This window comes from Osmia bicornis, unplaced genomic scaffold (assembly GCF_907164935.1).
Source record: "Osmia bicornis bicornis unplaced genomic scaffold, iOsmBic2.1, whole genome shotgun sequence".
NCBI lineage: Eukaryota > Metazoa > Arthropoda > Insecta > Hymenoptera > Megachilidae > Osmia > Osmia bicornis.
This window is the reverse complement of record NW_025791458.1, coordinates 3,819,521-3,833,669: the sequence shown is the minus strand read 5'-3', so window position 1 is coordinate 3,833,669 and position 14,149 is coordinate 3,819,521. Positions and strand designations below refer to the sequence as shown.

Genomic DNA, 14,149 nt, shown 5'->3' with positions numbered 1-14,149 from the left:
TGGACGTGACACTTCGGCTACGATGAAAGTCCATGGAAATTTCCTACGTAAACCTAAATCTAGAGTTAATGTTATGTGCCCGTATGTCGCAATGGGCGTCCCATTTGCGGCCACTAACGCGTACTCTGTTCGCGCACGCGGTCCACCTAATTTTCTTCGTGGGAATACGCTGACGTCTGCTCCAGTGTCGACGAGGAATTGCGTCTTCGCTGCTGCGTCGGTAACGAAAAGGCGACGCCCCACATTTCCAGGGCTGCCCGTCGCCATTAACGATCCTGGCTTGTGTTTTCCTGTGGTTTATAGGAACATGGCGGCTCGCACCGATAGGGCTTCTCCTTGAAACGCCAATGGTAAAAACACAATCCGCCATACCGATTGGGTCGTGACTTGGACTTCGGGCGTTGCTTGCGGTTTTCCCGGCTACTATGCATGGTCCGCCCTCTACCTTGGTCTTTTCGTAGCTGCTCCGTTACCATCTCGGCGATCTGCTTTACCAGCGCGTCGACGTCGGTAACTGCCGCTGCCGCTGCATTTCTGGCTGGAGGGGATATCTCACCGATTTTGTCTGCCAGTGATGCTAATTTTTCTATTTCCATGCCGTCCTGAGCCGCCAGGACTGATTGCATGTTCGTATCTTTGCATAGGTAGGCGATTCGTCCAAAGCGTCTTCAACAGGTCCTCTGGTACGTCTCCGCCTGCAAGCGTCCGCAAATGGCGGAGGAATTGGGAAGGCGTCCTGTCGCCCATTTCCTCATGCTCTAGCAACCTCTGGATCCTCTTCTTTTTTGACGTGGAAAGCCTTGCGATTAGTTCCTCTTTGATTCTTCTGTACTTTCCTTCCAACGGCGGGTTCAGGAGAATATCTTCCACCTCCTCAGCCGTCTTCACATCAAGCTGTGAGACCACGTGCCAGAACTTTGTTTCGTCCTGCGTGATGTTTCGCAGGGCGAATTGCGCGTCTAATTGCGCGAACCATAGCGCTGGCCGTTCTGGCCAAAATTTCGCGATGTGGATAGGTACTGCGCTATTTTCTGCAGCGTTTGTTCCGCCGCTCTGTTCCCAGATTTATTAAAATTTTTTTAGACAGATAAGTTAGTATGTTTTTTCAGCATAGAATGTGATATTATGCTGGAATCTCCTGATTTTGCGTTACGTCCAAATATTCGATGAATAGGTAACGACAATGTGACGCTGGAAGGAGCTCGTGCGAGTTCTTCAATACTGGCGAACGTAGAAAAGGACAAATAGCGAAAGAGAAAGAGGTCCGAGAATTAAAGGGCCCGAGAAAAAACATTTGAGTGAGACAATATTAATTCAACAATAACTTATTTATTTTTCATTTTTCCTAAATCAAACTTTCACCAATGTACTTGTAAGGTTCTATTGATTAAGATAAGACCAAACACCATATAATTTGCATTATTTTTACTTATTTAGATATAAATAAGTAAAGAAATAATTATAATTCAAATTATGTCATGTTTGATCTCGTTTTAATCACAAAATCTCACAAATACGTTAGTAACATTTTCATTTAAAAAATTCGAAAATTTTGAATGCGCTAGTATTGTCTCACACGTATCCGGGTATTTTGCTTTTTTTCCTGTACTCTGCCTCGATTCTCGGCTGTCACCACATCGAACGCGAGCCGAACTCACTCCAGAAACGTGTTCTGTACATACACGATTCGAGTTCGCATTCGGTTCGGATTGAAATGCACTAACCAAGATTTTACTGTATTTTCACATTTGTATGCTGCTGGTGGCCGTAAATAAAAAGAGCATTTTACAGGAAATAATATACATGAAATAATAGACATTGAAGAGGCAAAGAAAAAATGTACAGTGGCATCAACTCCGTGTGTATTTACATGCGGCGCGAGCCAAGCGTGGACGTAGAAAGGGACAGACAGTGGAGAAGAGAGAGGTCCAAGGATTCAAAGCTAGGAGCCGAAACGTATCGATGTGACAAATGCTTTTTTATTTTTGACTTTATCTCAATAAAACTTTTACTAACGCATTGTCGGACTAATTGCCTTGACGACCTCGCTAATAAGCCTATGCTCCAACAGTGCTATTCTCTTATTCTGTCGGGAAGGGCAAGAGTATATTATTTTCAATAATATTCACAAAGTGACGTCTCAGGCGTTGTACATCATGGAAATAGTTTTCTGAGCAAGGGTTTCCACCCAAAACTATGGTAGTGATGTATGCCGCCGCGTATACACCACAACTGTAACAATCCGGTTGCGCTTGAACTCTTTCAAAAAGTATATCCTTTTTGAGAATATGAGGAAATCGGAATGCAATATATTTTTTTTCTTCCTCTACGAGCTTATCATATGTACTGCCAGGTAAACTGTCGTATACATGGAGTTTGTGGCCGTCGAAATAGATACTTCGCCAGTGATCAGAACAGTTGCCTCCAATTATTTGCACGCTTTTGTCACTACAGCAGGGCTTGATAAATTTTGTAAACTGTAAGTATAGGACACTTTGCGTTTCAAAAGGAGTAGTTTCTCTGACGACACGCAAAAATCGATCTTACGGAAGAAACAGCAGTCTCCAATATATAGTATCCTACATCATCATCTATGAACTGTTCTTCTTGGTCTGAATGACTGACAATGACACACTCGCTAGTTACTGCTTCAACGGTCATATTTGATGCTTCAACACTGTTCTGTGTCATGTTTTCATATGTACGCTTTTTTGCGATTTTTCAGCTTGATTGTTGAATACATGCGTCTTCTTTTGCCCGTAGTATGTATTCTGGATTTCTAATAGGCATGTGTCTATTGTGGCGGCTGTCCAATATTTCCGGAAGCATGCATTCCTCGTAGAAACGCGTTAGGAAAGGTTCCATATGATTCGTCCAAAACGCGTCGTCCCTGTTTACGTGGATCGTATGTATGCTTTGAGGTGTCCAGATAGCGAAAATACAGTACTTCTGTGCGTTATATGCAACTGACCTAGTACTTGGTAGAAATACTGGTGCTTCCTATTCATTTCTTGTATATCTCTCTTATCGAAGATGTTTCGTAAGTGACGTATTGTTTCTATTGCGTTTATCGCTGTCAAATTCTCAGCAGATTGTGGGCATTTCAGTTCCACTAAACCGTCATCGTCGATAAGCCCATCAGGAGAGGCACCCAAGTATGGAATGTCGCGATCAATGAACAATCCACAAGTTCGAATTTTTGTTTTTATTGCGTTCGCTACGTCTTTTCTTGCAATGTGTTCTTTATCGCGGCCGTATTTCATAGCAGCGGTATTGACAGATGGAGGATATAAAATGTTTTTTACCATTGCTGCGCAGGACGTTGTTTGTCTCATGCACATACTGTTTGGACATACTGCTCCAAAATTCGAAGCAGTTAGCATTTCCTCCTTCAGAGTTCTCCATAAATCTGAATCGTTTTGGTCTCTTGTGTTCCTTTCTATTGTTGTACGATTTTTTTGCGGTGTCAGCAAGCTTTCCAAAATGTTCCTTGCGAAGTTGAAGCAGCATATCACTCGGAAGATCTGGTCTTTGCGAGTTTGGACCATAATATTTATCCGTTCCTTGCACCGGCTTAAATTTCCTTCTCTTGCCATGGGTCATTCGCAATTCTTTCGTTTACGCAACTTTTTTCTGCCGCCGTCCCTCTAACCTCTTTACTAGTGGTGGAACGGTTTTACACATGTTCTTATGCATTTCTGTAAGTACTTGTTGCGTATTGTATTGCGTAACAGCTCCTGTAACTCTAGCATTGTAGGAACCTCTCGCACCAAAATTAATACGTTTTCCACCAATCTTTTTGCAGATAATTGAATTAAATGTTTCTGTGGGATTGTTTGTCACATTCATTAACAAACTATCCGAATAGCAGCTGAGAAATCGTATGTCTTTCTCGACTTCGGGATATAGACCGTATAATTTCAAAGATGGAACGTAATTTTTCTCAGCTCTGTTTTCGTCCCGCATACACGTATGGCTACGGCTATTGCGCTCCTTGTGCTCACCAAATATATGGCTAGGAATACTTAAAATGTCCTTCTGAAGTTCGCGAGCTTTGATATGCTGGGGCCCTTTTTCTTGTTTTCGCCCATTGACTGCTGAAACGACAGCTCTGCGAATATTTAAAATGTTTCTTTTAATGATATTTCGGTGCGCAACATAGCCACGAGCTCTGTGACCCTTCGTTTGCGTTTTCTCCGCAACGTGTCTCAACTTTTTACATAAATTACGAAGTAAGTGATTGGTGCACTCAACTTTTCTAACGGTTACTTTTTGCTCTCGGTAAGGTGTGTTATTCACAATAGTATGATAGACGTTGCTATCACCATCGGCAACAACCGTTCTATATATCAAGCCATGCATTTCAATGCTACATTTAAAACCTTCAGCAATAGCATCACTTTCCATGCTGCTAGAACTGACATATCGATCATAGTTTTTATAACATTTATGATGTTTTGGGGATGTAGCTTTTCGTTCCGCTATATCACATATTGTGCAGTATTTATTGCGTATGCCGATAAACAGAACTTTTTCTGTGCGGGAACCTACAATGGCACCAACACCGGAAAGTGAATTATAATTCGTACCATACGATCTCTTCATCCAGCTACCATCCGCTATGACAGTTATGTATGGGATACCGTCGACGACTTCATTGTTTTCAAAAGCTAATCGTCTTTCTTCTTCACCTGCTGCCTGCATGGTATGCATTGCGCTTTTCATAAACTCATCTACAAGTTTTTCACGGTACCTCCGGTACGTCGTTTCAGCCATGCAGGGCATGTCCAGGGCGGCGCATAATTCTTGTAATTGTGCATAACCGATGCCGACTGTAACAGTCACGGTCGTCATGGCCTCATTCACATTCATTTTATCTGAACGCATAGGTTCCGACCAAACAGTATCTTTGTAGTTGCACATTTGGCACTTGAAGAAAAACTTTGTGAGACACCCATGCTGGCGAGTACCGATCATTTTCCAATCGCGAAAATGACATTCAATACCTCGCGCATGATTGTCGAACGTTCTATGTATTTCATTCCAGAAGAACTGAACGTCAACAATACGGCGGCCATCTGGCACATTTTCTGAAATACGTCCTATACCAACGTGTCCGACGTCTACGATGAGATTGTCGTCAGTATCGTCCAGGACGTTTTGCACAGTGGGTCTCACACTTGTAGATTCGCATTGTACAACGACAGTTTCATCGTTTTTGCGAAGGACGTGATCTGAGATGCGCCCTACATCTGTATTTTCGCGAAGGACGTGATCTGAGATGCGCCCTACATCTTTAGGATTATTTGGGGAAAATAACGGATCTTTATTATAACATTTAGATATTAGTAGATAGTCAGACATATCTGTCTTCCTTTACATTTTTTGCTACAGATTTCACTGGTACAGAAGATCGCTCTTCGAAAACTGCAGCATGTTTAATCGTCGTTGTCGACAATTGCTTTTGTTTCTGTCGCCTGCAAGGTAAAACAAGTTAGAAATATTTGTAGGATAATTCATTCAAATTATTGAAATGTATAAATCTGAAACACTTACAGTTTTCTATACCTACTGTTGAAGGAGAGCCTCTTACTTCCCGGAAACCTGTAACGACTCTTATTTCTTGTATTTCCCATCTGTGCTTATTTTTTTCACAAATGCTTGGAGCTGTTTTCAATAATGTCTTCTACGTTACCGCGAAGACGTCTTATTGTTAGAAAGAAGTATATAACAACGCGGGCCATGGCAACGCGGGCCTTGGCAACGCGCTACGTACGTGTGAAACAAAAACGAAACGCCAACGCTGTGGCGTTTTCAAATTTCACTTGCACGGACAGTTCCATACGTCCTGCGGATGAGAGAGGTACTGTTCTTTGAATATGGATCTACGAAATCGCAGTAAGTGTTTCTTTTCATCTGTACCTCACCGTTTCAAACAGAATACCTTATTTAAAATTGAACCAAACGACTTGAAGTTTCTAGAGAAGCTATACAAATTAATGTACTAAGATATGTGCTTTTGTTGTCTTTACAAGATATGTGCTTTTGTTGTCTGTACAAGATATGTGCTTTTGTTGTCTTTACAATTTGTTCAAACTGTGAGAAAAAGTAGTGAGGGGTAATTTTTCAACTTTTTTATGTGAGTCTATAATTAAAATTTAAAATATGTCTTTCGTAGATTCAAATGAGTTATGTGCATGCTAAAAATTTCATCGAGATCGGTCAATGCATTTAGAAGTTTGTTCAAGCGTCGAACGTTAAAGCTTGAAATTTCTAGAAGCTAGATCGCTTCCTTCGTCTCAGCTGTTCGTTCCGTCGACCTCCAGCGATCTCACTCGCTCCGTTGGCCGACGTAGCGAGCCGACTGAGCTGGTAGGCCGGCGGGCGACGGCGGAGACGGGGGGGAAACATAATATAAATATGCCGCCGCATACTTGCGAACGCGGCTGCTTCTTCTTATACGTCTTCGCGTACTAGTTCTTCTGAATTTCGAACGCGTTGCTTCGGAACGCAAGAACTGTTTAACATTTCTTTCTGATTAAACTTTATTAACATACAACTACAGAGTCTAAACTTTTCTTATTCATAAATTGCGCCTTTTTCTATACGAGCTTCGTAAACTGGAAGTCTATCGCTTCGGTAAGGTCGCGCACCGGCAAAAAATCGCTTCCGAATCCGTTTTCTAACCCCTTTCCCGGTTAAGGGGCGAAAACGATCAAACATTGGTCCTTCGAGCCGGATTGTGCGGTCAACGAACGTTCTTCCACGTCGCGAGTGAGTGGTGCTAGTGACCTCCTGGAAAATTGTGGCTGGACTCCCACGCCGGAAGACTGACCCGCCGCTTCAAAATAGGATTCCACTAACCAGGCAATCAGGCATCGGAAAAAGGAGTCAAACAAGAGAAAGATAAGTCTTATTCTTTATCTAAATCATTTCTCTTGCCGTAACGGTTTCTCCGTGACGTCATCCGCTTGGGCGTTGTCTTCTGAGGTCGAGCCTGTGTTTGTAAACGCTTCGGAACGTCTCGAACTTCGAATTAACACTCGTTACTTCTAACGGCTTCGAAAACGCCCAGTTCTGAAAAATAAAAGGATTACAATGCCTGCGACGGAATACGCGGATATTTTACGGGAACAGGAGGAGCTCGGACGTTGGATCCAACGGTTTTGGACCAACCTTTGTAAATTGGGCAGGGAAAAAATTACGCGGGCAGTTTTAGAACAGCGTAGAGGTCTCCTTGAGCGATATTGGGATGCGTTTTTAAATGGTCACCGTCAACTGTTGCGATTCAAGGAAGCCCAGGACAGTGCTTACGTGGACCAAGACCGCTTTTCTACGATCGAAGAAGCTTATCTTCAGGTCGCGGCTCAGATGGCTCAGTACCAAGAGGACCTCGCGCAGGCGGGCCCCTCGCGTGGAGTGCAACCCCCTCCAGAACCACCGGGAAAGCCTCAATTGCCAAAAATACAATTACCCACTTTCTCAGGAGACCCCTTAAAATGGGAGAGTTTTCGAGATCTTTTTAAGAGTCTCGTTCACAGCGTTCCCAACCTTCAGGATGTACGGAAATTGCTGTACCTTAAGTCGGCCTTGACCGGAGAAGCAGCGGAGGTCATCCAAAATACGCCAATCACCGATGCTGGATACCAAGGAGCCTGGGAGGACCTGGAGCAGCGGTACGGGAACTTGCGTCTTCTGTCTTTCGCGCACCACAGGGCCCTTCTTTCCTGCCCTCCCGCGCAACAACAGTCTGCCGCGGAATTGAAAAGGCTGTTAGATACATTCAAACAGTCGATTAGAGCGTACACTGCGCTGAAAAAACCGGTAGCTCAGTGGGATGAGTGGTTTGTTTATTTCTTAAGCCAAAAATTGGACAAAACCACGCACCTGGTCTGGGAGACCTCTCTAGCTGATAGCCGCGACGTACCGTCGTTCCGGCAGCTTTCTCTCTTTCTGGAAAATCGCATCCAAGCGTTGGATGCTGCTCAGGAGGCCGACCCAGTGTTGCATCCCGCGACATCCAAAGGTGCTCCGGCTAAAACAAAAAGGGAGGCGCCTGTAAAACGCACTAATGTAGCAGTCTTGGCTGCTTCGGCAAAGAGTCCCGCCCCTCGTAAGTGCCTCTCGTGTGCTGGAAATCATAACTTTGCTTATTGTTCAAAGCTAAAGGCGCTTCCACCTCGGCGCCGGAAGGAGCGAGCCCAGCAACTACAGGCGTGCTTTAACTGCTTGACCGTTGGCCACGACTTAACCAAGTGCCCGTCAAGCCAAGTCTGCTTAGCTTGTGGCCACAAGCACCACACGCTGCTCCATAATGCGATGCCGAGTCCCACAAAGAATACGCCCGCGAACGTTGGAGACGTTTCGACATCGCAAACTTCAACGGCCTCCACCGAAACAGAAGAGAAGGGCGTGGCCGCTTCCTTTGCCTGTTCAGCTACCACTCGACCCGCCGCACTATTAGCGACGGCCAAGGTGAAGGTGGAGGCACCATCAGGAGAACTTCTCGAGGTCAGAGCCTTGTTGGACACCGGTTCGGACACGTCGCTTGTATCTGCTTGGGTAGCTCAAGCACTCCGTTTGCCACGGCGGGCGGTCAGCGTCGCCATCTCAGGAGTTCAAGAGAATGAAAGCGGAGTGGCGAAAAGTGAGGTTTCTCTTTCCTTACGCTCTCGTCTGGACCCCAGCTTTCATTTGTCGGTTCGAGCGTTGGTGCTGCGGAAACTTACTGCGTTACTTCCCGCTCGAGCAGTGCACTCACAATCCTGGCCGCATCTTCAAGGAGTGACTCTTGCGGATCCGGAATACGGAGTACCCTCTCGTATTGACTTAATCCTGGGAGCTGATATTTGTGGAGTTTTGTTACAGGACGAGTCGCGGGTCGGGCCGGTTGGCACACCGACGGCGAGGCGCACTCCTTTCGGGTGGGTGTTGATGGGCCCAGTCTCCGACACCAAAGGTCAAGGCAGCAAGGCGGTCGTCCACAGCCTTCACTGCCAAACGGACGACTCAACCAATAGGCTGCTTCGACGCTTTTGGGAGGTCGAAGAGCTACACGAGCAGCCTCCGTTATCACCAGAGGAACGGGAATGTGAGCGGCACTTTCGAGAGACACATTCTCGGGACGAAACCGGCCGCTATTCGGTACACCTACCTTTCAAATTGGATCCAAGCCTTGCCCTGAAGCCCTGCAGATCAACGGCGCTAAAGTTGCTCCTCAGCTGTGAGCGCAGGTTGGCATCCAACGAAGCCTGGCGAGACAAGTACTCGCAGTTCATGGAGGAATACGCAGCCTTGGATCACATGGAGGCGGTACCGGAGTCTGCGGTTCAGGATCCAGCTTACTATCTACCGCACCATGCCGTGGTGAAGCGATACGACCCTAGCGGCAAAATCAGGGTCGTCTTCAACGCCTCCTTTCGCACCGCCACTGGATCCTCTCTTAACGACTGTTTGATGCCTGGACCGAAACTACAGTCAGACCTCTGGATGATTCTAACACGATGGCGCTTATTTCGAGTAGTATTTACCTCGGATATTGTTAAAATGTTCCGACAGATTCGGGTACACCACACGGATGCGGATTGGACCAGGATACTTTGGCGCTCCAGACCCGATCAACCTGTACAGGACTTCAGGCTCAAGACCGTCACCTATGGCAGAGCCTGCGCACCCTTCCTAGCGCTGAGGGTGTTGGTCCAACTTGCTGAAGATGAGGAGGAGCGTTTCCCGCTGGGAGCGGTCGCAATTCGTCGGCATTCGTATGTGGACGACATTCTTGCCGGAGCCGACGACGAGAAAGCAGCCCTCGAATTGAGACGACAGGTTATCTCCATCCTGCAGTCGGGAGGGTTCGATCTGAGCAAATGGGCATCGAATAAACCAAGCTTGCAGGAAGCGGAAGAATTTCAAACGTGCGTGTTCCAGGACTACCCTGGAGTCAGTACCTTGGGGGTCGTCTGGAGGCCAAACACGGACACCTTCTCTTTGCGTGTTCTTCCACCTCTCAATGAGCCCACGCGATACACTAAAAGGCGTATCCTATCGGAAGTAGCCAGCCTCTTCGATCCTTTGGGATGGGCGGCCCCTGTTTTAATTTTTGCAAAGATTCTTATGCAGGATCTTTGGATAATTGGCGCAGAATGGGATGAGGACTTACCTGAGCAACTACTTTCCGCATGGGAAACATTCCGAAGCAAGCTGAGCCAACTCGACGCTTTGGCAATTCCTCGCTGGACGAATTACTCGGCGGACATTGCGCAACTGGAGCTGCACGGGTTCTGCGATGCCTCCCAGCGAGCCTATGCAGCCGTCGTCTACCTGCGAGTGTCCAGGGGAGAGTCCAGCGTGGCCACACTGCTTGTGGCAAAAACCAAGGTGGCACCGGTCAAGGCACTTAGCATACCACGACTGGAACTGTGCGGCGCGGTGCTACTTTCCAAACTAATAGCGGAAGTACAAAAGGGATTGATCTTACCAGCAACCATCACGGCTTGGACGGACTCCAGCGTTACCCTCCACTGGATAAAAGGGCATGCCTCAACCTGGAAGCCCTTTGTTGCCCACAGGGTTGCCACCGTGCAGTCCAATGTTCCGCCTCAAAATTGGAGGCACGTGGCAACCAAAAACAACCCGGCGGATTTGGCTACCAGAGGGATAACGCCGTCGGAGCTCCTGTCGTCGCATCTATGGTGGAGTGGACCCTCTTGGCTCGTCGACCCCCCAGATCTGTGGCCTGCATCACCTCTAGGAAAGGTCGAAGAGGCGGACTTGGAGAGGGGCCGAGCACAAATCTACCTGGCAAAGGAAAACGAGGAGAACGATCTCCTATCAAGGTTTTCAAGTTTAACACGCTTAACGGCAGTGATTGCTCTCTGCTCTAGATTTCATCGACTTACCAGGAAGCTGAACACCGAAACCGGGTTTATCCGGGCTTCGGAGCGAGACGCTGCTCTACGGATCGCTATCGGGCTAGCTCAGAAGTCCGATTTCCAATCAGAGGTCGACCAGCTTCAACAGAGCAAGGAGGTACGGCGATCTTCCGCTCTTAGGGCCTTGAAGCCCTTCCTGGATGACCAAGGACTACTACGCGTCGGGGGCCGCCTCGACCTAGCCTCTATTCCCTACAACGAGAGGCACCCTTACATCATCGGGAAGAAGAATGCTTTGGCTACTCTTTTGGTTCGAGATGCCCATCTCCGTACCTTGCACGGAGGACCGCAACTCACCAGGAGCATGCTAGCGCGACGCTACTGGATAATCCATGGCCGTTCGTTGGTGAGAGACGTCATTAAAGGGTGCGTAAAATGTGCTCGCTACAGTGGTAGGCCGACCACGCAGCTGATGGCCCCCTTACCGCTCGAGCGCATCACTCCTCGGCGACCCTTTCTTTCCACCGGGGTGGACTATGCCGGACCGGTGAAGCTGCGGACATCACCAGGAAGAGGACACAAATCCTACAAGGGATATATAGCGCTGTTCATTTGCCTTACTACACGCGCAATTCATCTTGAAGCTGTCTCAGATCTTACCTCTGCCTCATTCCTAGCCGCTTTTCGCAGGTTCGTCAGTCGCAGAGGTCGCTGCGCCACCATGTTGAGCGATAATGGGACCGTTTTCCACGGAGCGGACCGGGAGTTGCGCAACATGTTCCGCGGCGCCTCCGCCTTTTACTTAGACGCCGCAGCTTCGTTGGCAGCCGATGGCACGGACTGGAGCTTCATCCCTCCGTATGCTCCGCACTTCGGGGGCCTATGGGAGGCAGGAGTTAGAACGGTTAAGCACCACCTACGGAGAATCGTCGAAAACGCTACGCTTACCTTCGAGGAGATGACAACGCTCTTGTGCCAGGTGGAAGCATGCGTAAATTCACGGCCGCTACATCCACTTTCCGACGACCCCTCGGACCTGTCGGCATTAACACCCGGACACTTTTTAATCGGTGAACCCACTTGTATCGTTCCGGATCCAGAATCCGAATCGCATAATATTTCTCTTATTTCGCGTTGGCGACAAATTCTATATTACGTTCTCACTTTTGGCACAGGTGGAGGCGGGAATATCTGCAAAGCCTTCAGCAGCTTCCCAAATGGCGTCAGCAGAAGGAGAACCTGGAGCTGGGGACACTAGTGTTACTACGCGACGAATTGCAACCTCCGGCAAAATGGCCGCTGGGCCGAGTCGAAGCCCTTCATCCAGGGCCAGATGGACGAGTGAGAGTAGCCACCTTGAGAACTATTAGCGGTTCTGTCACCAGACCAATAGTCAAGTTGTGCCCCCTCCCGGTGTCTTCTGCTGACGTCACTTCATCTGCTTCGACGTAATTTTCCGTTTGGAATTTTTCCATGCGTTTAAAAATTTATATAGTTTATGGCGGGCGGTTTGCTGCCATAGTCGATTCAATCGCATATTTCTTTTCTTTATACTTTATATTTTAAGGTTACTTATAACGTTCTTTTTTTTATATAATTACTTACCTTTGTATTATATTAGTTGTAAGTCTTTTCACCTTTATACACTTAAAACTACACACTTGTTCAACGGTCTGATGCGCGTAACTATACTGGACGCTTTAAGGTTATATATGGGCCAGGTTTCTTTGAAGCAGTGCGTGCTTCTTTGCCGTCCAAAGAAGGCGGGCGGTATGTTCAAGCGTCGAACGTTAAAGCTTGAAATTTCTAGAAGCTAGATCGCTTCCTTCGTCTCAGCTGTTCGTTCCGTCGACCTCCAGCGATCTCACTCGCTCCGTTGGCCGACGTAGCGAGCCGACTGAGCTGGTAGGCCGGCGGGCGACGGCGGAGACGGGGGGGGGAAACATAATATAAATATGCCGCCGCATACTTGCGAACGCGGCTGCTTCTTCTTATACGTCTTCGCGTACTAGTTCTTCTGAATTTCGAACGCGTTGCTTCGGAACGCAAGAACTGTTTAACATTTCTTTCTGATTAAACTTTATTAACATACAACTACAGAGTCTAAACTTTTCTTATTCATAAATTGCGCCTTTTTCTATACGAGCTTCGTAAACTGGAAGTCTATCGCTTCGGTAAGGTCGCGCACCGGCAAAAAATCGCAGAATAGAAAGAGATAGCAACTATGCGTAGACAGAGATAGCGATACGCGCGGAGTCACGTACACGTGGGTCAAAGTCCAAACACTTCCGGTATCAAAAGTACATGTAGAAAAAACTGCTATGCCAGCAGTTCTCTGGTATAAATACGAGCGTGCCGCGCAGAGCTATCCCACTTCGATTCTGATCGTAGTCTGGCACGGGTCTATGGTACGATTTTTATTTAGAATTCAGTAGCATAAATTCTTTTGTCGGTGTCGACCCAGCCTTATCGACACTGCGATCCCAATCTGTCCAGTCCGTCTATCCTTGCCATTTTCCTTTCTCTTATTTATGGATCCGGGCCCTTTTCCATTTTCTCGTCCCACTCTGATAACCGATCTTTCCTACAAGGCCCTTTTTACCTTTCCGTTATTTATGTTTCCTGCGTCAGACCCTCGTTAATTCAATCTTGATTTTCATTTCCTTTCCTCACTGCTGGACCACCATCCCAGATTCCAGAAACCCCCACCCTTAGTTTTTTCTCCAAAACCTCAATATAAAAAGGGAACAGGAAAAACACAGGGGGTCCACTCTAGTTTTAGAACTCAAGCGAACATCGAATCTCTGTCCGATTTCACTGTGTAAACTTTGTAAAAAAGGAAGACAAATAAATAAACTTTGCAAAACTTAAATAAATCGAGCCTTTGAGTACCTCGACGACATCGGCAAGACGGCAAAGGTTCCGCGTCGGACCCGGAGCGCTCGACTACCGGTTCGCAGCGGTTCTCATACGTATCAGGTTCGCAACCTAGCTTAACGAGCGAGCGAAAGCAGAAGCTCCTTGGATCCGGCCTACTAGTACACTGGCCCTAGAGCGACAACACCGTCTTGCAGTGTTCGCAACCTAGCTTAACGAGCGAGCGAAAGCAGAAGCTCCTTGGATCCGGCCTATCAGTGACGGCTAAGTTGCACAGAAATCGTACTGCGGCCGAATGAGCTAGCTCCTACAGTGTCAGAACAGATCCTGGCCAATTTTCCGACAATCGATCATTTTATTTAAATTATATTATAAATTCAAATTATAGATTTAAAGTTTGA

The 14,149-nt window shown here is 47.0% G+C and overlaps 2 protein-coding genes across 2 annotated transcripts; one reads left to right on the top strand and one right to left on the bottom strand.

Moving 5' to 3' along the window:
* Positions 1-7,098: 7,098 nt before the first annotated feature.
* On the top strand, positions 7,099-11,327 carry LOC123989208. Its single transcript, XM_046289909.1, has 2 exons — positions 7,099-11,277; positions 11,322-11,327. Exons 1-2 carry the CDS (start codon positions 7,099-7,101, stop codon positions 11,325-11,327), a joined length of 4,185 nt encoding a protein of 1,394 aa, XP_046145865.1.
* LOC123989207 lies at positions 11,276-12,346 on the bottom strand. The gene is made up of 3 exons (XM_046289908.1): positions 12,305-12,346; positions 12,036-12,234; positions 11,276-11,907 (listed from the first exon to the last, which is right to left on the bottom strand). The coding sequence occupies exons 1-3, from the start codon at positions 12,344-12,346 to the stop codon at positions 11,816-11,818; spliced, it is 333 nt and encodes a 110-aa protein (XP_046145864.1). The 3' UTR covers positions 11,276-11,815.
* Positions 12,347-14,149: the final 1,803 nt, after the last annotated feature.